This window comes from Stegostoma tigrinum, chromosome 1, assembly GCF_030684315.1.
Source record: "Stegostoma tigrinum isolate sSteTig4 chromosome 1, sSteTig4.hap1, whole genome shotgun sequence".
In the NCBI taxonomy this organism is placed as follows: Eukaryota; Metazoa; Chordata; class Chondrichthyes; order Orectolobiformes; family Stegostomatidae; genus Stegostoma; species Stegostoma tigrinum.
In genome coordinates this window covers 28,331,258-28,358,828 of record NC_081354.1, presented here as the reverse complement: position 1 = coordinate 28,358,828, position 27,571 = coordinate 28,331,258, and the positions used below count along the sequence as shown (strand labels likewise).

General features: G+C 41.3%; 1 protein-coding gene across 9 annotated transcripts in view; it reads left to right on the top strand.

The window, feature by feature from the left end:
• inpp4b (inositol polyphosphate-4-phosphatase type II B) overlaps positions 1-27,571 on the top strand; it is a 698,832-nt gene that overhangs the window by 588,165 nt on the left and 83,096 nt on the right. For all 9 annotated transcript variants that reach the window (XR_009443252.1, XM_048533451.2, XM_048533444.2 and 6 more), the window contains 3 exons: positions 9,976-10,099; positions 18,823-18,955; positions 26,789-26,929. Coding sequence is in view for 8 of the 9 variants with exons in the window: in XM_048533451.2 (XP_048389408.2) it covers positions 9,976-10,099; positions 18,823-18,955; positions 26,789-26,929 (398 nt within the window). In the remaining variant the exon portion in view is untranslated. The remainder of the gene's footprint in view (positions 1-9,975; positions 10,100-18,822; positions 18,956-26,788; positions 26,930-27,571) is intronic.

Here is a 27,571-nt window from a genome sequence, read left to right as displayed (position 1 = left end):
AGGTGTAGTGCTGGAAGATTAGAAAAAGGCAAACATCATTCCCTTGTTCAAAAAAGGGAATAGGGATAACCCCAGAAATTACAGGCCAGTTAGTCTTACATCACTGGTGGGCAAATTGTTGGAGGGGGCTCTGAGAGACAGGATTTATGATCACTTGGAAAGGCAGAGTTTGATTTGTGATAGTCAGCATGGATTTGTGAGGGACAGATCATGCCTCACAAACCTTATTGAATTCTTTGAAGAGGTCACCAAACATGTAGATGAAGGTGGAGCAGTGGATGTGGTATACGTGGATTTAAGTAAGGCGTTTGATAAGATTCCCCATGGTAGGCTCATGCAGAAGGTAAGGAGGCATGGGATACGGGGAAATGTAGCAGATAGGATTCAGAATTGGCTGACCCTTAGAAGACAAAGGGTGGTAGTGGACGGAAAATATTCAACATGGTGCTTAGTTTAGAGTGGTGTACCACAAGGATCTGTTTTGGGTCCTCCTTCTATTTGTGATTTTTGTAAATGATTTGGATGAAGGAGTGGAAGGGTGGATTAGCAAGTTAGTGGATGATACAATGGTGGGTCGAGTTGTGGTCAGTGTGGAGGGCTATTCTAGGTAACAAAGGGACATTGATAGAATGCAGAGCTGGGCTGAGAAGTGGCAGATGGAGTTCAACCCTAAGAAGTGTGAGGTGATTCATTTTGGAAGGAAAAACTTGAAAACAGAATACAGAGTTAACGGAAAGATTCTTGGCAGTGTGGAGGAGCTGAGGGATCTTTGGGATTCATGTTCACAGTTCCCTGAGAACTGCCACCCAGGTGGACAGAGTTGTTAAGAAGTTGTATGGTGTGTTAGCTTTCATTAATAGAGGGATTGAGTTCGAGAGCCGTGAAGTTTGCTCCAGCTATACAAAAGCCTGGCTCGGCCACATGTGGAGTATTGTGTCCAGTGCTGGTCACATTATTACAGGAAAGATGTGGAAGTGTTAGAAGAGGTGCAGAGGAGATTTTCCAGGATGTTGCCTGGAATGGAGGGAAGGACTTATGAGGAAAGGTTGAGAGAGCTAGGGCTTTTCTCTTTAGAACGACGAAGAATGAGAGGTGACTTGATAGAGATGCACAAAATGATCAGAGGTATAAATAGAGTAGACAGCCAGACACTTTTTTCTAGGGTGCAGAAAACTTTTACGAGGGGACATGGTTTTAAAGTGAAAGGAGGTAGATATCGAGGAGACGTCAGAGATAGGTTCTTTACTCAGAGTGGTAGGGGCGTGGAACGCATTGCCAGAGAGGGTAGTGGAGTCAGCCTCATTAGGGGCATTTAAGTGGCTGTTAGATAGGCATATGGATGTTAGAAAAGGTAGTGGTGGAGGTTAGATAGACCCTAGGTTTAGGGTAAAAGTTCGGCACAACATCGTGGGCCGAAGGGCTTGCACTGTGTTGTACTATTCTATGTTCTGTGAGTGAAGGCAATTGCATAGCCTCATTCAGGATATATCCTGAACAAACGTCAGCCGACAGCAAAAGGCAAAACGTTAAAATTTTCTTCAGGATCTGAGCCAGCAAGCCATTGCAGTTGCTGTTAGTACGTGGGCTTGACACAGCAGAAGAGTCCCACTGAACCTAAATTGATTAAGTGAACTCATTGGCCAGTATTCAGAAGAGTGCACAGCCTGGAAAGGACATTAATATCTTTATGAATGTAAATTTGTAATATTAATAGACGTCAGACCCCTGCCAGGTCTACTTAAAGAGGACAAGGCAGTGCCAACCTTCACTTCAGGCCAAATTCCAAGATGGGCACTAATTCTAGGTGCGTATAATTATAAATTGGAAGCTGTTGGGAGATCAAGTTGCAAATGGTAAGGTCCTGGGGAGTGTTACTGAACAAAGAGACCTTGGATTGCAGTTTCTTCGTACCTTGAAACTGGAGTCGCTGGTAAGACAGGATAGTAAAGAAAGTGTTTGGTATGCTTGTCCTTATTGGTCAGCGCATTGTGTTCAGAGTTAGGACGTCATGTTACGGCTGTATCGGACACTGTTAAGCCATTTTTGGGATACAGTATTCAATTCTGGCCTCCTTGCTCTTGGAAGGATGTTGTGAAACCTGCAAGGGTTCAGAAAAGATTTAAAAGTATGTTGTGAGGGTTGGAGATTTTGAGCTATAAGAAGAGGCTGAATAGCCTGAGGCTATTTTCCCATGAGTACCAGAGGCTGAGGGGTGACCTTCTAGAAATTTATGAAACATGAGGGGCATGGATAGGATGAAAGGCTAAGGTCTTTTACCCAGGGTACGGGAGCCCAAAAACTAGAGGGCATAGGCTTAAGGTGAGAGGGGAAAGATTGAAAAGGGACTGAAGGCATAACTTTTTCACGCAGAGGGTGCTGTGTGTATGGAATGAGCTGCCAGAGGAAGTGGTGGAGGCTGGTATGATTACAACATTTAAAAGGCATCTGGATAGGAACATGAATAGAAAGGGTTTACAAGGATATGTGCCAAATACTGGCAAATGGGACTAGATTAATTTGGGATATCTGGTCGGCACAAACGTGTTGCACTGAAGTGTCTGTTTATATTGCTGTATAGCTCTATGATTCAAAGCACATGGACCATATGAAAGCTGCAAACTCACAAATGGTGCTCAAAAAAATATGTCCAACTACTTGACCGCCTTTCCAACTGTTCTGGAACCCATGGGTTCTCACTCTCCGTGAAGCGTGAAGATACGTGGGAATCTGAGATGGAGACTGCAGATATCACTACCTCAACACCTTTGCCACCTGAAGAAGAGAATTAATTTCTTCCGAGACATTCTGAGCTCAAGAGGCAAGCTACTATGTGTTATACACTGCCCATATCAGAGGCAGAGCTGGAGAAACCTGATCTGCTGCTAAAATGCCCCTGGATGAGCTACTAAAAAAAAACTAGCCAATGTCCTTGGACTCAGAGGGGGAGAGATGTAGTGATCCTTTCGAAGTTGGCCAGATGGACCTCACAGAATTTGACTTCCCTGATTGTGGCAGTTAATCTGGTCCAGACAGGGAGCCCTGATAAGTACACAAATATCAGACATCCTGTTCAGCTTCTGAGCTGGCTCTGAGGGAGCTGGATCAGCATCATTGACTCTCCGTGTATCAATTAAGAGTGACTTGGCGGTGGGATACTGGCCTCTCGAGTTAATTCAGCCATCACTTTCTCAAGAGCAATTAAGAGTGGCCAACAAATGTTGCCCTGGCCGACAATCCCCAAATCCTCTGATTGAATAATTTAAAAAAAAACACCCTAGTAAATGACTAGACATCATTTTTTTCTTTTTGGCTCAGTTCATTCTATAATCAACATTGTGGCACAGAGCCATCTAGATCAGGAAATCCCCATCTTATAATGCACAGAAGAAAAGCCTTTAATATATTCTAATGAAAAGGCTCAAAATTCCTCCTGTGCAATAGTGAACTATAGGGGGTAACCATTCTTTGGTTAGCTGAATTCTGCAAGTATAAATGTGATAACTAACCTGTTAATCTGTTTTTAATTAATTTTATTGAGAGGAAGGCCTAAAGACAAGGAGAAATCATTTTTTTTATGATTAGCCAATAGGTGCAGGAATAGGCCATTCGGCCATTCGAGCCAGCACCATGAGTGAAAAAGAGCCAAGCATCAAAACCCAGTTTTTTGTCTCATCTGAAAAATAAGAATGCTGACAATTAGGTTGAATTCTTTTTAATATTCAATCCATTACATCAGTGTTGAAGCCAGAAATCTGTGATTTGTAGAATTCAAGGACAGAAAGGTATTTAGCTTGAATCCTTAGCACCTATTCACTTTGTGTTTACTTGGAGGCTGCTAGCCACCGTGGAATGCACTGCTTTTAAGCCAGAGGGCTGGAAGGATTTGTAATTGTGGAGGACTATTGAGATGCTGCATGCAGAATGAAGTTGGTACTCCATGAATATTAATAAGGTTTGTACGCAATGGCAGAGCTAAAAGTAGGAGTAAGAGTAGCAAAGGAAAGGTGACTTTGCTCAGCAGAGAAGGTTATTGACCTTTTTCCTGCACTGCTGTGCGTTCCATCTGAGTCTGGAGACAGGACTGTCCTGGGCCACTCTGTGTTCAGGCTGCCTGTGTTTGATGTTTTTCCCTCTGCTTGTCCTCCAAGTAGATGATGGCCCTTCTCTCAACCAGCAGGAGCTTCAGGTCTCCATCTGGACTGTAGGGTGCCAGCTTCCCGTGCTGAGACATATTGCTTTCCCAAGAAGAGAATGTGTGAGGGAATTCCTGGCTTGTAGCATCTGAAGTGGTCTGCATTTGGTCTTTAAATATGACACCAATGACTTTTAAGCTGGAAGGTGAAGACAGTAGTGTGAATTTCATCTCTCTCACAGTATTATTGCATAAGAAGGATGTCAGACTAGATGGATAATTAATCAGGTGAGGAGTGGAAAATGGCATAAGAAAAGTCAATGTGAGTCATGATGAAATCAGCTCATAATGTAAGTCTGGATCATAAAAGAATTGCAGAATACTGCAATTGTATTCCTTCCTAGGTGTGTGTTCTAATTCTGGAGTGGTACTTAACCTCATTAACTCATAAATCAAAAGTGAAAGTGCTAAGTCATTCAATAACTTTGTCCCCTGTAGGCTCATATACTCATAATGAGTAGTCATAGGACAATACTATCTGAGGTGTGATAATAGCACAGAAGGAATGTACATACAGATGTGTCAGTATCAGACTGATATATTGTAGTGCTCTAATACTTGGGAGTTCAGCATTTTCTGTAAATGCTACATTTGAGCAATTCTTATCAGGACTCTGGAACACTCGTACTCCAAGCCATCTCATTTTCTAAAAAAAGAATTCAAACATGTCAAATGAAATCTTCAAGTTTCGGTTCCAAAGAAGGCAGGAATCCCAACTACAATTTGCCAATCTCTGAAACTGAAGTAAAATGCTACTTGTTCTTGTTTGATCATTTAATTGCCTGTGAAACACTTCTGACTTGTGATTATTTAAAATTGTTTGATTGACTTGGCTTTTGTTACCAAAGCAAATAAAATCCTGTAGACCAAATTCAGCTTGCAGAAAACCAAATATTCCATCCATTACAATTAAAAATTGAAAACATTATTATGTTGTTATCAATATTTTAAATAAGGTGTTGCACTGCAATCCAATTTACTGTTGGAATAACATATCAAATAAAGAACAGTAATCAATTAATAGATGTTTTGTTAATGATACAAAATTTATTTTTTACTTCAGAATGTAAGTAGCCCATTCAACCCATTGAGCTTGCCCTTGTATTTAACGTGATCATGGCTGATCGAATGCTTCAATGCCTTTTACCCATAAAATCCCTATAACCTTTTATACCATTGGTTATCAGAAATTGAATATAATTTTCCGTCAGGTTAAGTACGTTATGTTTGTTCATGACATCAAACCATTGGACAATTTTCTTCTTACCTACTTGTAATATTAAGTCCATCTTTTTGCCTCAGTATTTTCACTTGCATCATTCATCAGTCTTAAGACAAATATGAATTCCTATCCACTCAGATTCCAATGCACTAATTGTGTCATTTCTTATCCCAGCAAATAAAATGCTCCAAGATACAACTACAAGATAACTTATATCCACCTCAAATAAAAGCAAAATACTGCGGATGCTGAACTGAAGAAGTCATGTGTTTGAAACGTTAATTCTGTTTCTCTCTTCAAAGATGCTCCAGACCTGCTGAGTTTCTCCACTATTTGTTTTTCTTTAATCCACCTCCTCTTATTTCTCTAAAAATAACATTTACGAGAAATGGAAAATATTTACCAGAAACAAATCACAAACACCTATAAATCTGTCTTTTTGAATGCCCTGAATTCTTTCCCTTTCACTCTTAATGGTATGTGCCCAGCTCGTCAATTCTGCATATTTGGAAGCCTTGCAATCGGGTTGTGTGTATTGCCCAGTGCAACAGAGGCAACAGCAACCACTGCAGTACTGTGTCAGAAATAACCATGGATAATACAGAAGTCCATGACTGTTAATTCCCTTTTAGGATCTGTATTGGAAAAGAAAGCGAGCCCCCCCCCCCCCCCCCCCCCACCTAAGAAGGTGACAATTGCCAGGAGCTACTCCCCAGTCAAAAATCCAATTTGTTTACAAATTAGCCAGTAGGTTTCTGAAAGTTCAATTTTCTTGCCAAGCACAACTTATGGAAGAACTAGTGAGATGACTTCCTGAATTGGTTTATGCTACTGCATTATGTACTCATTTAAGAAAAATAAATGGAAAGTGGAACATGGTAGTAACTGCATAGATTAGGGCAAAGAATGAACCTAATGAGCTTAATATTGCTTTGAGGCAAAATGGCAGGACTCCGCTTAAAGTTATTCTGCATAACACTATGCATCATCTGCTGAATATAAATCTGTGAGCAACATCCCTCATGATATTTGAATGTTATTACAATTATGTTGATTTGTGAAATATTTCTCTATTTAAGACCACAAGGGAAATGAACAGAATTTGGCCATTTGACCCATCGAGTCTGCTTCATAATTCAATCATGGCTGATGTTTCTCAACCCTTTTCTGCCTTTTTCCCATCACCTTTGATCCTCTTACTATCCAGAGCCTATCTATCTCTGCCTTAAATACATTCAGTTACTTGGCCTCCACAGCCTTCTGTAGCAATGAGTTCCATGAATTCGCCACCCTCTGCCTGAAGAAATTCCCCTTCATCTCAGTTTCAAAGGTTTGTCCCTTTACTCTGAGATTGTGCCGTCACGTCCTTGTCCCTGGTACTAGTGGAAAGATCTTCTCCACATCCACTTTATCCAGACCCCTCAATATTCTGTAAACAGCAATGAGATTACACCCTCCACCCCCTCCCCCATTCTTCTAAAGACCCTGGGTACATTCTTATAAACCTCCTCTGGACACACTCCAAGGCCAGCACAATCTTCTTTAGATGCAGGGCCTAAAACTGCTGACAATATTCTAAAGATGTTCTGACCACTGCCTTCTAAATCTTTCGCAGTACATCTTTGCGCTTGTATTGTACACCCTCTTGAAATGAATGCTAACATTCCATTTGTCTTCCTAACTCCCAACAGAACTTGCACGTTAACCTTGAGAATGCTGAACTAGGACTCCTAAGTCCCCTTGTACTTTCAAAGCTTTTTCACATTTAGAAAATAGTCTGCGTCTCTATTCTTCCTACTCAAGTGCATAACCTCATACTTTCCCACTTTAGAGTTCATCTGACACTCCTTTGACCACTCTCCTAGCCTGTCTAAGTTGTTTTGTAGTCTCCCACCTCCCCAGTACTGTCTCTACATCTATCTTTGTGCCATCTGCAAACTTATCAACAATGCTTTCAGTTCCTTCATCCAGATAATTAGTGTGTAACGTGAATAGTTGTGGTCCCAACACTGACTCCCATTGTCACCCACTGCCATCCTGAAAAAAACCCCTTTATCCCCAGTTTCCAACTTCTGCCAATCAGATAATCCTCTATCCGTGCCGGTATCTTGCCCCTAGTAACACGGGCTCTTAATTTATTTAACAGCCTCCTTGTCAAAGGCCTTCTGGAAATCCAAATAGATCATGTCTACTGGTCCTCCTTTGAAGATGTAATGAGCAAAGATTTCAAACAGATTTGTCAGATATGACGTCCCTTTGATTTACCAATGCTGACCAACTCTATTTTACAACGCACTCCAAGTATTCCACAATCTCATTCTTGATAGTGGACTCTAAAATCTTACCAACAACTGAGGTCAAGGAAACTGGACCATAATTTCTTGCTTTCTCCCTCCATTCCTAAACAGGGATGTTAAATTACCCATTTTCCATTCCTCTGGGACCTTCTGACTCCAGTGATTTCTGAAGGATTATCACCGATGCCTCCATAATCTCCTCAGCTATCTCCTTCAGAATCGTCCAGTCTGGGTGATTTATCCTTCAGACCTGACAGCTTCCTCTGTACCTTCTCCTTAGTGATGGCCAGTACACTCATCTCTGCTCCCTAACTCTCTGAAACTACTCCAACTTCCCACCCTGAACACTGATGCAAATTCAGTTCCTCCACTATTTTTTTGTTGCTCATAATGACTTCTCCAGCTTCATTTTCTGGTGGTCTAATGTCCACTTTTGCTTTCTTTTTCCTTTTATATATTTAAAAAAACGCTTGCAGTCTTCTTTTATATTATTAGCTAGCTTATCTTCCTACTCATTTTCTCCCCAGGTTGCTTTATTAATTGTTGTCAGCTGGATTTTAGAGGCTTCCCAAACTTCTGGCTTCTCATTTATCTTCACTTGTTTCCTTTTATCAGTATTTAAATTCCATACTGCCAAGCAGTACATATGGATTAATGTTTAGTTATTTTCTCACACAGTTTAAAAATAAGGGATAGGCCATTTAGAACAGAGTTGAGGAAAAACGTCTTCACCCAGAGAGTGGTAGATATATGGAATGCTCTGCCCCAGAAGGCAGTGGAGGCCAACTCTCTGGATACTTTCAAGAAAGAGATAGATAGAGCTCTTAAAGATAGTGGAATCAAGGGTTATGGGGATAAGGCAGGAACAGGATACTGATTGTGGATGATCAGCCTGATCATAATGAATGGTGGTGCTGGCTTGAAGGGCCAAATGGCCTACTCCAGCACCTATTGTCTATTGTCACACACAGATCAGTTCATTCTTGATAATGTTGACAGCACCTTGGGAGATCCAGTCATTGCTTTTTAATGCATTTGGACAACATGATAACTATAAATTGAGATCATCCAATCCTGCTGTATAACTATTTAAAGATTGCCACTGCAAAATTTTCAGTTTTGAAACTGAACAAGATTGTAAAAGGAACAAAAACAGAAAGTGTTTCACCATTAGTGTTTGACCTGAAGTGTTATTTCTGTTTTCTCTCTCCATGGTTGCTGTCAGCCCGACTGACAGACTGACTGATTATTTCTTGCACTTTCTACTTTTATTTCAACGTTCCATTATCTGCCACTTTTTGCTTTTGCAGTGGGTTTTATAAAGAAAGGTCAAAGAATCCCTGCAGTGTGGAAACAGGTCCTTTCGCCCAACAAGGCCACACCAATCCTTGGAGTATACCACCCAGACCCTCCCCCTAAAACCCACCTAATCTACACATCACTGAATACTAAGGGCAATTTAGCATGACCAGTCCACCTAGCCTGCACATCTTTGGACTGTGGGAGGAAACCGGAGCACCCGGATGAAACCCACGCAGATGCAGGGAGAACGTGTAGAGTTTGAACAGACAGGTGCCCGAGAGTGGAATTGAACGCAGGTCCCTGGACCTGTGAGCCAGCAGAGCCACCATGCCGCCCCAATCAAAGCTTGGTTCCTTTTTTGTGGAAAGGCCCCAAAAATGCTTGGATTCTCTCCGGCAGGGAATTGAACCCGTCTTCCGCGTGACAGGCAGGGATACTAACCACTACACTATCGCGGACCTCTTAAAAATATTTTTTTTCCAACTTAGCGAGGACAACTGATCGGCATAGTTGGCAGTAGCCCAGAACTCCTGGTCTCAAGCAATCCGATTGCCTCAGCCTCCGAGTCACTGGATTACAGGTGCACGCCACTACGCCCAGCTAACATGATCAGCCAGCGCTCATTTTGCCAAAAGCAGGGATTGGACCAGAGACCTTTAGATCTTCAGTCTAACGCTCTCCCAACCAAACTATTTTGACTGACAATTCAAGATAATGTCCATTGCATTAGAAAGTTTTCAATTTTTTGTTTTAGTGCTATTACGAATTCCATATTTCAGAGAACGACTTCCCTGTTGCTTCCATAGGTTTGAAATAGGAAGTGTAATACTGTTAATTTCATCCTGCCCTGTAACACTTGCATTAAGTCTTGAAGAAATTATACCTGAAAATTATTTTGTTTATTAAATAAAACTACACAATTTATTTTCAAATTAATACTTTACTACATTTCTTTGCATCAGCTTGCCGGTCTCGTCTGTGGTTTTGTGATCAAGCTGCACACGTGTTTACGTGACCAGGACTTCCTATTGCAGCTTCACACTGTGGGTTTGCTTGTACAGTTTGAAGGACTTCTCAGCACATACAGTAAGTAATCCAGTGATAATGGGAACTGCAGATGCTGGAGAATCCAAGATAATGAAATGTGAGGCTGGATGAACACAGTAGGCCCAGCAGCATCTCAGGAGCACTAAAGCTGACGTTTCGGGCCTAGACCCTTCATCAGATGATGCTGCTGGGCCTGCTGTGTTCATCCAGCCTCACATTTCATTATCTCAGTAAGTAATCCATGTTGTTTTTTGTCAGCAGTTTAAGGTGCTTGTTGGATGTGGTCAATTTGCCTCGCTGGTGACTAGAACACCGCTTTCAGGAGCATTAAATGTAAAAGTAGAGTGGTGAATTGGGCAAACGAGACACACAGTGCATGCATGTAACAACTAACTAAGGACTGGACAATAAAAGATAATGTTGCCTCAAGCATATGAGCCCTGGATAAGAAAAAAAAAATTCATAGCCCACGTATAAATACATGCTATATAATTACGTAGGTTGTATAATTTTACTGTAACTGCTTTAGTGTTAAAGTTTTACTTTTAGAGTTTGATCTTACATTACTAGAACCACTGATTCATTAATTAACAAAGTCATTGTGAACATTGTTTGTGGCATATTAAAAAAAGACTGGTGTTTTCTGCCTTAATGAATGGATTATCTATAAATATGTTTTTTAAAAAAATCAGTCAAACCTTAGAATTGACTATGGAATTTTGTTCTATGATTTTGGTGACTTGCTTTTAACAAGTTAATGCATCTGTTGAAATGACAGAGAACTTTTAGGTGAGTACATTGACATTATTATCCTCCAACAAAAAGTCAGGGTTTTCAGTTCAAGTGTTCTCATTTATATCCGCCTCTACTGCATCTGCTCCCAGGATGAGGCATTCCACTCCCGCACATCCCAGATGTCCAAGTTCTTCAAGATCCGCCTCCGCCGCATCTGCTCCCAGGATGAGGCATTCCACTCCCGCACATCCCAGATGTCCAAGTTCTTCAAGGACCGCAACTTCCCCCCCCACAGTGGTCGAGAACGCCCTTGACCGCGTCTCCCGCATTTCCCGCAACACATCCGTCACACCCCGCCCCCGCCACAACCGCCCAAAGAGGATCCCCCTCGTTCTCACACAACACCCCACCAACCTCCGGATACAATGCATCATCCTCCGACACTTCCGCCATCTCCAATCTGACCCCATCAACCAAGACATTTTTCCATCCCCACCCTTGTCTGCTTTCCGGAGAGACCACTCTCTCCGTGACTCCCTTGTTCGCTCCACACTGCCCTCCAACCCCACCACACCCGGCACCTTCCCCTGCAATCGCAGGAAGTGCTACACTTGCCCCCACACCTCCTCCCTCACCCCCATCCCAGACCCCAAGATGACTTTCCATATTAAGCAGAGGTTCACCTGCACATCTGCCAATGTGGTATACTGTATCCATTGTACCCGGTGTGGCTTCCTCTACATTGGGGAAACCAAGCGGAGGCTTGGGGACCGCTTTGCAAAACACCTCTGCTCGGTTCGCAATAAACAACTGCACCTCCCAGTCACGAACCATTTCAACTCCCCCTCCCATTCTTTAGATGACATGTCCATCACGGGCCTCCTGCACTGCCACAATGATGCCACCCGAAGTTTGCAGGAACAGCAACTCATATTCCGCTTGGGAACCCTGCAGCCCAATGGTATCAATGTGGACTTCACCAGTTTCAAAATTTCCCCTTCCCCCACCGTATTCCAAAACCAGCCCAGCTCATCCCCTCCCCCCACTGCATCCCAAAACCAGCCCAGCCTGTCTCTGCCTCCCTAACTTGTTCTTCCTCTCACCCATCCCTTCCTCCCACCTCAAGCCGCACCTCCATTTCCTACCTACTAACCTCACCCCACCTCCTTGACCTGTCCGTCTTCCCTGGACTGACCTATCCCCTCCCTACCTCCCCACCTATTCTCTCCTCTCCACCTATCTTCTTTTCTCTCCATCTTCGGTCCGCCTCCACCTCTCTCCCTATTTATTCCAGAACCCTCACCCCACCCCCTCTGATGAAGGGTCTAGGCCCGAAACATCAGCTTTTGTGCTCCTAAGATGCTGCTTGGTCTGCTGTGTTCATCCAGCTTCACACTTTGTTATCTTCTCATTTATAGTGCCTGCCAACGTTCATACAATGAGATTCTTAAAAGCTGTTCATGTTGGGGTTTTAATGTACTATCTGAAAAGATTTTTTTAATACATAGTTTTGCGAATTTAGATGATGAGATTTATGGTGTCACCACTCCCAAGTGCTGTGGTAACAAATTCAGCTTTTGAACGCTACATAATCTATTATTATAAATAATAGACATTGCTGTCAGTTTATAGTTCTTTCCAATATCTTGTATATTTACACCTACCTCTTTTTGCATATATTCTATTTTGGATATTCTCCCAGTATAATGCCAGAGATTTTTCCCAGGTGTCAGTCTACCAGAAAATGTGGATATTGATGAATGAAGTTGCCCAAGAAATTGAGAGGGAATACTTTAGAATGAAGAAATTGGAAACACTGTGTTTCACCAACTAATTTTATGTGACTTCTCGAATAGCATATTTTCAAACTTATCACCGAGAGGAAATGGGGATGTTTCCCCTTGACAGGAAGTTACTGATGAGGATACAGGGTGTTATTCATTTAATGTCACCGCAAACATATTGAAGAGAAAGATTACAAGAAATTTCTTTTCATGGAAGATTGTTAAAGCCTACGTACTTTGACAGAGAGACTGGTTAACACATGGTTAAGACCACAGCATGTTCTACAAAAGATTTGAAGAGATATTTGAACAAAGGAAGGTACACAAATATGAAGAGGAAGTGGGGTTAGTTTTAGATTGCTTTTGCAGAGTTTGTATAGACATGGGGGAAACAAATGGCCTCCTCTATAGCATGACTTTGGTTTTGTATTTTAAATGTCTATGGCACAACAAGATTAAAAACCAAAGTAAAATTGCTTTTAAAGGATTATTTAAGAATGAGTACAATCTTAGATATTAATACGTTTATTAATAGCATTAATAGCTCCTAGCAACTTCCTTTGGTTGTGCTTCACTTTGTATATAACAAAAACGAAATAATTCTGAGATCATGGTCCTGAATTTCTCTAACACTGCCAATAAGCAAGAAATCCTGTTCACATATATAAGCATCGCTTCTGATGAAGTTATTGCACTGGAACAGGAACTGTTTGAACAAAACTGAAAGTCCATGATACTTGTTTCTAGAATTTTATTTTGCCATGAGGGTGTAACAATAAAATTTTAAAGTTCTTTAAAACTCCTGTATTTCTACCTTTAAAGGTAATATAGTACATTTACAAAAATATAAATCCCTTCTGTAGTCTTTATTTTGTGCACTTCACAACTTCCTTATGTTTTACTTTCTTGAAAAGAAAAAGGTCAGTTTAATTTCCGTCAGAGATAGCAAGAACTGCAGATGCTGGAGCCAGAGATGACAGTGTGGAACTGGAGGAACACAGCAGGCCAGGCAGCACCAGAGGAGCAGGAAAGTTGACTTTTCAGGTTGGGACCCTTCTCCAGGAATCTGAAATCCCCACCTGAAACGTCAACTTTCCTGCTCCTGTGATGCTGCCTGGCCTGCTGTGTTCCTCCAGCTCCACACTAGTCTAATTTCCATGATTATTTGAATGCACATTGGGTTTCAAATGAATAACAAATTTTACGGCTGTTTTGTGTTGTTGTAACTGCATGTCAAGGCCTGAAGATGACACCAAAGGTCTTCTACTTGAGACTTCTAAAGCTTTTTCTTTGCTGGTCATCTTTTGTGTTGTTTCTAATCATCTGTCTTGATCTCTGTGCTTTGCCATTCTCTTTCTAATGATTTTGTTCTGTCAGAAATCTGGAGCCATTTGCTTAGGAGTGAGGATACTACCACCCTGCCTCAAGAGAGCCCCTCACAAGTGTCATAATGTATTATACATCATAGATGTTCTTAATAGCGTTGTTCTCCCTTTCTTTCCCAGTCTTACCATTGACTGTTTCCTAATGTTGTTGAGCATCAGCTGAAAGATAGATTGTTTTACCTTATAAAGCGTTAATCCATCTAATTAAACTTATTTTAACACTACACCAAACAGATCTTATTCCTCTCTCATCATTGGAAATGAATTCCAATTACTTCTCATAATGAAAGTCTGTCATCCTTCATATCTTCTTAGTTTTCTTTTATTTCTTTTTCATGGCCTTGACATTCTTCCTAAAGTAAGGTACGCAAAAATTGATGCAATATATATTAAATTCCATCTACCACATAGTTATATTCTTTTGCAAACTTCTGTAGTCATAGAGTCATAGAGATATACAGTATGGAAACAGACCCTTTGATCCAACTTGTCCATGCTGATCAGATATCCTAAATTAATCTACTCCCATTATCCAAAATTTGGCCCATATCTCTCCACACCCTTCCTACTCAAGTACCCATTGAGATGCCTTTCAAAATGTTGTAATTTTACCAGCATCCATCACTTCCTCTGGCAGGTCATTCCATAAATACACCACCCTCTTCTTGAAAAAGTTGCCCCTGAGGTCCCTTCAAAATCTGTTCCCTCGCACCTTAATCCTACACCCTCTAGTTTTGGATTTCCCTACCCTGGGGAAATGACTTTGACTATTCACCCTATTCAGGCCCTTTATGATTTTATAAAGCTCTATAAGGTCACCTCCATGCCTCTGATGCTACAGGGAAAATAACCCCAACCTGTTCAGCCTTTCCATGCAGCTCAAACCATCCAACTCTGACAATATTCTTGTAAATCTTTACTGAATCCAATTATGATCACAACTTTTTGATTTGATTGATTTTATTGTCATGTGTATTGAAATACATTGAAAAACTTTGTTTACAAGCGATACAGGCAGATCACAGCAAGCAAAAGATGTACAGATCAAAAAGACTTGCAGGCATGCGGGTTACATTATTTTGGGCTAAACTCCATTCAGCAGTCTGATAACAGCCAGAAAGAAACTGTCCCTGAACTGCTTATGCATGTGTCCTAATGAAAGAGGTCATATAAGGCAATGATCAAGGTGCAATGGTTCTTTGATGACGTTGGCCACCATTCCACAGCAGCAGGCCGTGCAAGCAGAGTCCATGGATGGAAGGTTGGCTTCTGTGATGGTCTGGGCTGTGCACACCACCTTCTGTAGTTTCTTTTCAGTCCTGGGCAGAGCATTTGCCACACCAGGCCGTTATGCACCCAGACAGTATTCTCTCAATGATAATGGGAACTGCAGTTGCTGGAGAATCCAAGATAATAAAGTGTGAAGCTGGATGAACACAGCAGGCCAAGCAGCATCTCAGGAGCACAAAAGCTGACGTTTCGGGCCTAGACCTTCATCGGAGAGCTCTCTGATGAAGGGTCTAGGCCCGAAACGTCAGCTTTTGTGCTCCTGAGATGCTGCTTGGCCTGCTGTGTTCATCCAGCTTCACACTTTATTATCCAGTATTCTTTCAATGGTGCATCTGTAGAAGTTGGTGAGGGACCTTACGGACATGCCAAATTTCCTGAACCTCCTGAGGAAGAAGAGGTGTTGTTGTGCTTTCTTGACTGTCTCAATTTGCCTTACTTCTTATGTGGTGTCAAACCAAATTTTGATATTATGTCTTCAATTCTTAAGTACACATTATTGGTGTATACAGGAAATAAAATCAGTCCCAACACAAGTCCTTCTGAAACATGATTTGGCACATTCTGAGAGTATCCTATTTCCACATATGGCTTCTTTCTGCCCACTAACTATAAGTTATTGATGTGCTTTATTCTTTTTAATTTCAGACACCATTATCTTTACCATAGATTTGTATTTGATACTTCTTCAAATGCTCAGTGAAAATTCAGATAACCCACATAACAGTTCTATTGAAATTTATACTGTTAGTATTCTACCTTTAGATTCTGTTTCTTCCTAACTGTAGGTATTTACAAATAAGTAACCAATTGTTTGCTCAATCACTTGAAAGCAAAGTGCAGTTGAAATATTTAGATACATTCACAGTGTTTCATCGGAAATGAAAAATGTATAAAATTAATGGACTTGTAACATCTGTGTTTCATATCTGACTTGTACAGGAGCTCAGGGACTGACAACATGTCTAACTGAAGAATCCTTAATGACCAACAAATGTAGTTATAGCTCATGAAGGGGAGCTGATTTTGAAATGACCCATATATTGTAACTCATTATAGAACTTGTAAAACGTTAACTAGGGATATCAAGCACCAGAGGTAGATTGCTAACCCCTCCAATTTTCATCATCATCATCTTGAGTTCACCACCCAAAGGCAAATCATTTGAGGTTATTCAGCAAGTCTTGGCAAAGTGCCCATGATGTTTTACAATGGGTAGGGCAAGGAGATAGGGCCCACATGTACAGCTAGAATAGGGTTTGAACTTTGTGCGAGCTAACTGCCTACCTGAGCAAATACCCTTCCATTATTTCCCCATTATTATCACTTGTCAAATCTGCAGCTTTTGATAATGACCAAGAACAACTCCCTGCTTAGATTCTTAGTCAGCTGGAATTTAATTACAAAGCGTTGCTGCCTCTTTTGTACTATCTAGGTTTTTGGAAAGCCTGGTTAACATTTGGAGATATTTGCAGCCTGTAGAAGAGCTGAAATTCCATGCATTACAGCTAAACGCTTTAAAGTACCTACATTTAAAAAATTTCCAGTACAGTTCTAGGACGACTAATACAGCCCTCTTTGAGGCATGTTAAGTAAGCCTCATCTGGTGATTGAAGCTGAGATATTCCTAGTTTATGCCATTTAGTACTTTATTTTTTAATGCAGTTTACTGCTTGGGAATGTACCTGACTGTTCAGAAACGTCTGAAATTTTAGAATAAAATTGAAGCTGTTATTCAAAAGTTTCAGCCATAATCGTTGGCATTTTGTCTCTAATGCTATGAATGGTCTCTATGAGAGTGTTTATTGGTAGATCAGCATTCATATAGGAAATCAGCTGATTTTCAGTTTCCAAACTTCATTGACCTTATGTGATGGGTTGAAACAGCAGGTACAATGTAGTACTGCACTTTGCTGACTCTTACTCTGATGTCAGGATAGTCATGATGACAAAGGAGTCCAGAACTAGGGGTCACAGTCTAAGGATATGGGATAGACCTTTTAGGACTGAGATAAGATGAAATTTCTTCACCTAGAAACTGGTAAGCCTGTGAAATTCTTTGCCACAGAAAGTGGTTGAGGCCCGGACAATGTATATTTCCAAGAAGAAGTTATGTATAGTTCTGTGGACTAAAGGGATCAAAAGGCACAGGGAGAAAATGAGAACAGTGAACCGAGTATGATGTTAAGTCATGATCGTATTGAATGACAGAGCAGACTCAAAGTGATGAATGGCCTACTCCTGTACTGTGTTTATATTTCATTTGTCAGTATTCTAGCTCAGAGACATAGTGTTTAAGTTCTATAAACTAAGCTTTGGTTAAGCCCATAAACCACACGAGTGTAAATTCCACAGGTGGGTTTTATCTTAGTGTTTCCATCCAAGAGGAAGTGCCAACCCACACACAGCACGCCCCAACCAAATTATTCAATTATGACCTTTCCGAAGACCTGCAGTAACCTGTGACAAAATCATAAAACTCGGCTGACCTTTAGACATCTTAGTGATCCTTTTAATGTCTTTTTTTCAAAAGAAAAGGTGGTCCTGAAAGGTTCCAAACCAATTACAATTTGTCTTTCAAAGCGCTGGAAATCTCATGCTTCTGCTGCATTTGGCAATAGTTTGCCAATCTGCTATTAACCAAACAAAACTTTGGAAAACTTAGACTCTTAGAGTCTCTACAGTGCAAGTAGAGGCCATTCAGCCCATCAAGTCCACATTGACCCTCTGAAGAGCATATCCTCCAGACCCACAACCCTAACTCTGTCTTGCACTTATCATGGCTAATCCATCTAGCCAGAACATTCCTGGATACCACAGGCCATTTAACATGGCCAATCAAATTAACTTGCACATCTTTGGACTGTGAGAGGAGACCAAAGTACCTGGCAAAAACCCACACAGACATGGACAAAACATACAGAATCCACACGGTCAGTCACCAAATATTGGAATCAAACCTGGGTCCCTGGCACTGTGAAGTAGCAGTACTAACCACTGAGCCACCATGTCACCCAATTATCTTGATTCAGTCTCTGTATGTACATGACCTTTTCGGTACTGGGTCATTTTCCGTGTACCTCAGACTATTTTCAGCAGACCAGGGCATGGGCTGCCTGTTGTTACCTCTTAAGATGGACTAATGTGTTTGTTTAACAAGGTAACTCAGCAACCCTGGACTTTTTACAAAAGGTATAGCAGAAAAGGCGCAAAAGGTCTTGTACAGTAAAGTCCCAGTCATGTGGTAGCCAAGCATCCAGAATTCTCATGCAAATGGCAAAAATTTCAAAAAAATTACCATTTGGATAAAGTTTCCTGAAAAACGTCAGTTTGAAGTTACGTGCTAATATATTCATACATTCACCCTTATTTCTTATGTAACTAGTTGATTTATGTAGCTGGCACCCTCCATTCCAAATATATGCCAGATAATTGGGATTTCACAGTAATATGTTCTGTTAAGCTTACTTTAAGATAATTCCTATTTAACCAAGAGCATTTCACTTTTGACACAGTTTTGTAGAGTCTTTAGAAAAGTTGCTGACATTTAAAGGATTTTCTTAACTTTCAGGTGAAGAGATTGGAATGCTAGAGGACATGTCAGTTGCAATCGTAGATTTACAGAAAGTGGCATTCAAAGTTGTTGAAGCACAGTTGGAAGAGAATGCTAGTACCAATCTTTATCCTGTTGTGACTGGAATCAGGTAAGTAATATTCTTCAGAACAGAAACAAGGAGTTGCATAATCTTACCACATTCATTTTGATCAATAAGCTGCAATTACATACAGTATGATACAATATCAAAATATACTGTATCGAATTTTCTAATCAAAGTTAAAACTGATAATAGATCATTGAATTGAGACATTGTGTACATGATACGTTGTGGACATGATTAGAATGATGGGTGCATGTAGGAACCAGATTGTTATTGCCCACATGAGGAGATGAAACTATTTCATGTTGTATGCTTTCTTTGGAATTGAAATACCATTCTAAAATGTCCAACCTAGTCAATAAGTCTGCTGCTGGGGTAAGGAGACTAGATTTGTTGAATGTTGAAAACTGGATCATGTACCTCAGTTTTTTTTTAATATTCAATCCCAGCAAGTGCCAAAACACAAATTGCCTAATCTTTCAAATTTTCCAAGCCTGCACCAGTGATTATGAAGTGAAATTTGCAGTTTAAATGTTTTGAATAGGAATGAAATGTTGCAAGGAATTCCATTCATAAAATTTGTTTGACCCTTTTTAACCAAAGATTTGTAATTCACATAACTTGTTGAATATGTGGGCTGCCAATGTATTAACCTCCCTGAAGAAGCACTTCCACAGAAGATAAGAAATTACTTCAGGAATTTAAACAATTACAGTCTTATCTGCAAGACAAGGGAAAAACGTTTAAGTCTGCCAATATTTCTGAACAGTAGATTGTTCTTGGCAATGTAGTTTTACATTAGCAGCTATTGCATTTAAAGTCCTACTGGATAATTTGAGGCAAAAGAGAGCTGTCTATTTTTTTAACTGACCGACAGACAATAAAGATCCAAACAAAGTATAGCATTTGATTACTGACAAAACTTAAAACCGTCAGAAAGACCCTTGTTGCAACTGAGACAGCTGATGCCAAACCTAATGATATCTCCAGGCATTTTTACAACTGAGTGGCTCAGTAGGCCATTATAGAAGGCAGCCAAGGGTCAACCACGTTATTGTGGCCTGGAGTCATATGTAGGTAAACCAGATAAAGATAGCAGTTTATCTGTTGGAGATTAGAATAGTAAGAGGTGATTTGTCAGAAACATATAAGACCTTGAGTCGTCTTCACAGGAGGTGCATGGAAAAGATATTTCCTCTCGCAGGAGAATCTAAAAGTAGCAGTCACTGTTCCAAAATAAGTGGTCACCCATTTAAGGTAGAGATAAGGAAAATGTTTTTCTTAAAGACAGCCATGAGTCCTTGGAGTTGTCTTCCTCAAAAGGTTGCAGAAGCAGAGCATTTGAATACTTAAAAAGGCATAGATTGATTCTTATGAAGCAAAAGTTGAAAGTTTATAGAAGGCAGGCGAGAGGTTTTTAATTTGTTCGGTTGAGTTACCAGATCAGTCATGATCTTGTTGTAAAGCAGAGTAAGCCTGATGGATCAAGTGGCCTACTCCTCCTAATTAATGTGTTTCTGTGGGCACACAGTATGTTGTTAGAGCCCATAGTCTTTGTAGTAATTAGCTACCTCTTAAAATCATGTAGAGTGACTTGAATTGGCTAAAAACTTTTGAACTAACTAAGCTGGCGCATATGCTTTAGCGGTGCCTTTTGCACTGACTTGTTGGGCATCATTGTCGTTGGGGATGGAAAGGTTTGTGGAACTTCCCATTTTAGTTTTTGAAATTGAAGTCCTCCACCCAGACTACTTTCTGTGCTCCGCCTATCAACCATATTGCTCCAAATGCTGCTCAGAATGGCAGAGCATTGATTTATCAGCTGAGGGTGAGTGGGAGATGGGAATCAGCAAGAAGATTTTTGCCCATGTTTTACCTGATGCCATGGGACATCAATATTGAGGGGTCCCTCAGTGACTCCTTTCTGATTTTTTCCTGATTATATAACTCTGCTGCCATCTTAGGTGTGTCTAACCTATTAATGGGACAGGATATGCCCAGAAATGGTGATCGAGAAATCAGGTATTGGTCGTAGGACAGTGAAAATGACTGTCAGGCTGTTTCCTGACTAGTCTATGGGGCATCACTTTGAATTTTGACATGTGTCCCCAGATGTTACTAGAACTTTACAGGGTTAACTGGGCAGAGTGCATTTTTGTCATTTCCAGTCAATAAGTTGATGGCAATTGGTTCAAGTGTATAACTTTTCAACAGCAACTTGAGAAACTAAGTGGCTCGCTCAGCTATTTCAAAGGGCAATTAAGAGTCAGCCATATAGCTGTTTGTCGAGAGTCGCATGAAAGGTATACCTGGGTCTGGACAGCATGTTTCATTCCCGGATGGTCATAGATGAACCAAAGAGATTTTTGTACTATCCGTTAACTTCATGATCAGTCATTATTATGATTACTTATTGTTTAACTTTTTCTTCAACACCGCTTTAATTAATTGAATTTAACTTTCTGAATGACATCATTCCAAGTTACCATCATCCACAGTCATATCACAATACCCTACGCATAGAAGTTCCTTCACACTTCATCTAAATAATACTTGAAGATTACATAACCATTTCTGTGCCAACAACAAAAGTGCTTCAATTTACTTCCAAGAATGCACTGTATAACCATGTAGTCTGTGGTATTGCTGTTGAGTTTTGTGACAAAGAAAATTACAGCACACGAACAGGCCCTTCGGCCCTCTAACCTGCACCGATCAAGATCCTCTGTCTAACCTGTCATCTATTTTCTAAGGGTCTGTCCATTTGTTCCCTGCCCATCCATGTACCTGTCCGAATATTTCTTAAAAGACTCTAACGTGTCTGCGTCTACCACCTCCGCTGGCAACGCATTCCAGGCACCCACCACCCTCTGTGTAAAGAACTTTCCACGCATATCTCCCTTAAACTTTCCTCCTCTCACTTTGAACTCATGACCCCTAGTAATTGAGTCCCCCACTCTGGGGGAAAAAGCTTCTTGCTATCCACCCTGTCTATACCCCTCATGATGTTGTAGACTTCAATCAGGTCTCCCCTCAATCTCCGTCTTTCTAATGAAAATAATCCTAATTTACTCAACCTCTGTTCATAGCTAGCACCTTCCATACCAGGCAACATCCTGGTGAACCTCCTCTGCACCCTCTCCGAAGCATCCACATCCTTTTAGTAATGTGGCGACCAGAACTGTACACAGTACTCCAAATGTGGCCGAACCAAAGTCCTATACGACTGCAACATGACCTGCCAACTCCTGTACTCAATACCCCGTCCAATGAAGGAAAGCATGCTCTATGCCTTCTTGACCACCCTATTGACCTGCGTTGTCACCTTCAGGGAGCAATAGACCTGAACACCCAGATCTGTCTGTTCATCAATTTTCCCTAGGACTTTTCCATTTACTGTATAGTTCGCCCTTGAATTTGTTCTTCCAAAATGCATCACCTCGCATTTGCCCGGATTGAACTCCATCTGCCATTTATCTGCCCAACTCTCCAGTCTATCTATATTCAGCTGTAATCTCTGACAGTCCCCTTCACTATCTGCTACTTCACCAATCTTAGTGTCATCTGAAAACTTGCTGATCAGACCACCTACACCTTCCTCCAAATCATTTACATATATCACAAACAACAGTGGTCCCAGCACAGATCCCTGTGGAACACCACTGGTCACAGGTCTCCAATTTGAGAAACTCCCTTCTACCACTACTCTCTGTCACCTGTTGCCTAGCCAGCTTTTTAACCATCCAGCTAGCACACCCTGGACCCCATGTGACATCACTTTCTCCATCAACCTGCCATGGGGAACCTTATCAAACGCCTTACTCAAGTCCATGTATATGACATCTACAGCCTTTCCCTCATCAATCAACTTTGTCACGTCCTCAAAGAATTCTATTAAGTTGGTAAGACATGACCTTCCCTGCACAAAACCATGTTGCCTATCACTGATTAGCCCATTTTCTTCCAAATGGGAATAGATCCTATCCCTCAGTATCTTCTCCAGTAGCTTCCCTACCACTGACGTCAGGCTCACCGGTCGATAATTACCTGGATTATCCTTGCTGCCCTCCTTAAACAAGGGGACAACATTAGCAAGCCTCCAGTCCTCCAGGACCTCACCCGTGTCTAAGGATGCTGCAAAGATATCTGTTAAGGCCCCGGCTATTTCCCCTCTCGCTTCCCTCAGCAACCTGGGATAGATCCCATCCGGACCTGGGGACTTGTCCACCTTAATGTCTTTTAGGACACCCAACACTTTCTCCTTCCTTATGTCAACTTGACCTAGAGTAAGCAAACATCTATCCCTAACCTCAACATCTGTCATGTCTCTCTCCTTGGTGAATACCGATGCAAAGTACTCGTTAAGAATGTCACCCATTTTCTCTGACTCAGCGCATAACTTTCCTTTTTTGTCCTTAAGTGGGCCAACCCTTTCTCTAGTTACCCTCTTGCTCTTTATATATGAATAAAAGGCTTTGGGATTTTCCTTAACCATGCTTGCCAGCAATATCTCATGTCCTCTCTTAGCCCTCTTAATGCCTCGTTTCAGATTCACTCTACATTCCCGATATTCTTGCAAAGCTTCGTCTGTCTTCAGTCACCTATGCTGACTGGTATGCTTCCTTTTTCCTCTTGGCTAGTCTCACAATTTCACCTGTCATCCATGGTTCCCTAATCTTGCCTTTTCTATTCCTCATTTTCACAGGAACATGTCTCTCCTGCACGCTAATCAGCCTCTCCTTAAAAGCCTCCCACATATCAAATGTGGATTTACCTTCAAACAGTTTCTCCCAATCTACATTCCTCAGATCCTGCCGAATCTTGGTATGGTCGGCGTTCCTCCAGTCTAGTACTCTTCCTTTAGGACTACTCCCATCCTTGTCCATGAGTATTGTAAAACTTACGGAATTGTGGTTGCTATTTCCAAAGTAGTCCCCTAATGTAATATCAACCACCTGGCTGGGTTCATTCCCCAACACCAGGTCCAGTATGGCCCCTTCCCGAGTTGGACTACATAAATACTGCTCTAGAAAACCCTCCTGGACACACCTTACAAATTCTGCTCCATCTTGACCCCTAACTCTGAGTGAATCCCAGTCAATGTTGGGAACATTAAAATCTCCCATCACCACCACCCTGTTTCTCCTACACCTTTCCATTATCTGTTTACATATTTGTACCTCTATCTCACGCTCGCTTTTGGGAGGCCTGTAGTACAGCCCCAACATTGTTACTGTATCCTTCCTATTTCTGAGTTCTACCCATATTGCTTCACTGCTTGAGTCCTCCATGGGGCCCTCCTTCAGTGCGGCTGTGATATCGTCTTTGACCATTATTGCAACTCCTCCACCCCTTTTACCTCCCTCTCTATCCCGCCTGAAGCATCGATATCCTGGGACAACTAGTTGCCAATCATGCCCTTCCCTCAACCAAGTCTCAGTAATAGCAATAACATCATACTTCCAGGTACCGATCCAAGCCCTAAGCTCATCTGCCTTATCTACTACACTTCTCGCATTAAAACAAATGCACCCCAGACCACCTGTCCCTTTGTGTTCATCATCTGCTCCCCGACTACTATTCCCTTTAGTCTCACTGACTCCATTATCTGGTTCCCTACAGGCTTTCGTTTCTACCTCTTTTCTGTCCAATATTTGGTTCCCATCCCCCTGCCACATTAGCTTAAACCCTCCCCCACAGCATTAGCAAAAGCACCCCCAAGGACATTGGTTCCAGTCCGGTTCAGGTGTAGACGTCCAATTTGTAATAGTCCCACCCTCCCCAGAACCGGTTCCAATGTCCCAAAAATGTGAACCCCTCCCTCCTACACCATCTCTCAAGCCACGCATTCATCCTGGCTATTTTTTCATTTCTGCACTGACTAGCACGTGGCACTGGTAGCAATCCTGAGATTACTACCTTTTGATGTCCTACTTTTTAACTTGGCTCCTAACTTCCTAAATTCTGCTTGTAGGACCTCATCCCATTTTCTGCCTATTTCGTTGGTGCCTATATGCACCACGACAACTGGCTGTTTGCCCTCCCCCTTCAGAATGTTCTGCAGCCGATCGGAGACATCCCTGACCCGTGCACCTGGGAGGCAACGTACCATTCGGGAGTCCCGTTTTCGACCGCAGAACCGCCTATCTACTCCCTTTACAATGAATCCCCAAAGACTATCGCCCTTCCACTCTTTTTCCCGCCCTTCTGTACAGCAGAGCCAGCCATGGTGCCATGAACCTGGCTACTGCTGCCTTCCCCTGGTGAGCCATCTCCCCCAACAGTATCCAAAACAGAATACCTATTTTGGAGGGAGATGACCGCAGGGGACACCTGCACTGCCTTCCTGCTCTTCCTCTGCCTTTTGGTCACCCATTCGCTATCACCCTCAGCAATCCTAATCTGCAGTGTGACCAACTTGCTAAACGTGCTATCCACGAACCCCTCAGCATCACGTATGCTCCAAAGTGAGTCCATCCGCAGCTCCAGAGCCGTCATGCGGTCTAACAAGAGCTGCAGCTGGACACACTACTTGCACTGTCCCTGAGCTCCCACATTGAGCAAGAGGAGCACAACACGGGTGTGAGATCTCCTGACATTATTAAACTTAACTTAGATAAATGAAAAAGGAACCAAAAAGTTGCAAACAATCTCATATTCCCATGTGTGGAGTACCAATATATTTCACCATAAACCAGCTATTTTGTGGTTTGTGCGCATGAGTCCTTCCAGTTATTGAACTCCAGCTTTAGACTGCACTGTTGCCTAAGGTGCAAGGTGGAAATTGTGTGTTTACACAAAGAGATTAAGTGTTCATTCAGGGATAAACCGTGCCTGTTTTAGCAACAACAGATGCTTGGGACAAACAGTTGTCTTAACCTTATCTAATCAATATATGGCGTCAGGACAGAGAAACTCAAGTTTGAAATTAGAAATATAAGGAATGTTGTTATTTATTAATAGTTTATAAATTTAAGAAAAAATTATTTCTGTTTAATTGTTACTGAAAGACCATGGTTAACATCTTAAAACTAATTGCTTAATTGTTGCTTATTAAGCTGTTATACTTGGGCTTTCAGACTACCTTTTGCTTACATTTGTATTTTTGCTCTGCTGCTATAAACCTCAGTGTTGCATAATAAACACATTACTTTGTGAGAAGTTATGTTCATTCTGACCGTATTTGGGAACAATGTGAGATGCTGGCCAAATGGGGGATGTTTAGGATTGGGCAAGTTGGCTTGTTTACTGTGGGCCATTTTATTATATCTTCGCTTTTTTTCAAGCCAACTAAGGCTCCAACTAAAGATAGTTGGGGCTGAATTGAAAGGTAAATGTTGCCACCCAGTGATATCATTGGCAACATGACAGATTTGATGCTGGACTGTTGAAGGAGTACCTAGTCACATGCCTAATACAGAAACTTGTTTGGGACTTTCAGTGGCAAGAAGAGATCAGAGTATGTGGAATTTCTTTAATTCTTGGAAGGAATGATCCTCAGGGCCCAACAAGTAATTCTGAACATTATGGTTGTTAGTCTTTTCTTTTCCAGATGAAATAGCATTGGTTCTGTAAATCTTTTCTCTACCTAGCCTACCCTCCATACCCCTTTTTTCCTTGGGATCACTTGAATTCCACCTCCCACACTCCAACATTTGCACCAATCCTAACTGTCATAGGTAAAGGCAAATTGAGGCCTATTGTTAACATCTGGTCCTTACTTATCTCTGTCTTTAGTTGCACTGCCTGCTTTAGGATCCACACACACTGAACCAACCTAGAGTTATAGTCTGCTCCATCATTTGGCGTGTGTGAACATCTAGATTGGATACTATTTTAAATATCTGTGTCTCTTCACTTCTCTCTTCTTTATTGCAGAGATTTTTACACAGTGGAGATTCAGCTTCCCAGTAAGTTGTTTGAAGTTCTGCCGCAAGAGATTAAAGATGGAAAGCTGCTACGTGTGTACCCAGTATTTTTTAATATTGGAATAAATGAACAACAGACTCTGGCAGAGAGGTACATATGCATAAATTTGTTTGTACAGTGTGTCCCAGATTGTGTACAGCGTTGTTTTTGAGTAACTTAATTCAATGAGAATTATGTTTGCTGTGCAATGGAACATTGGAGTTGGAATTTTTGAATTGTTGCACATTTGCCAATTTTGTAGTATAAATCTGTACTGAAGGGCAAGTTATATAGTTTGTTCATATCTGCATTACCTGTTCTTTTTGGCATTTTAAACACCTGAATCAATTGTCCACTCAACTTATTCTTTCTCCCTGCCATTAAGGCCTCAATCCTCTGTCTGGTTATCAGCCTGGATTCTGTGCTGTAGTCTGAGGTGAGATTTTGACCCACCATCTCAGACTAACGCAAGAATGCTAGAACTGACCATAGCAGACATGTAAATATAATGACAATGAATATCTTCAAATACTGTAGTTACATTTTGAGTCTTGCACTTTCTAAAACTAACTTAAAATTAACAAAAAACTGACTTCATCTGAAAGGATGGATAGTTTCCTTCTATACTATAAACGTCATTATTAGAAAAGGTTGTACACATAAAGTCTCACCAGCAAATCCCTATATGGAAGGTCAGATAAAGGCATAATGAACAAGAGATTTTTGGAGTTTACAACTATTTCTTTGAGAATC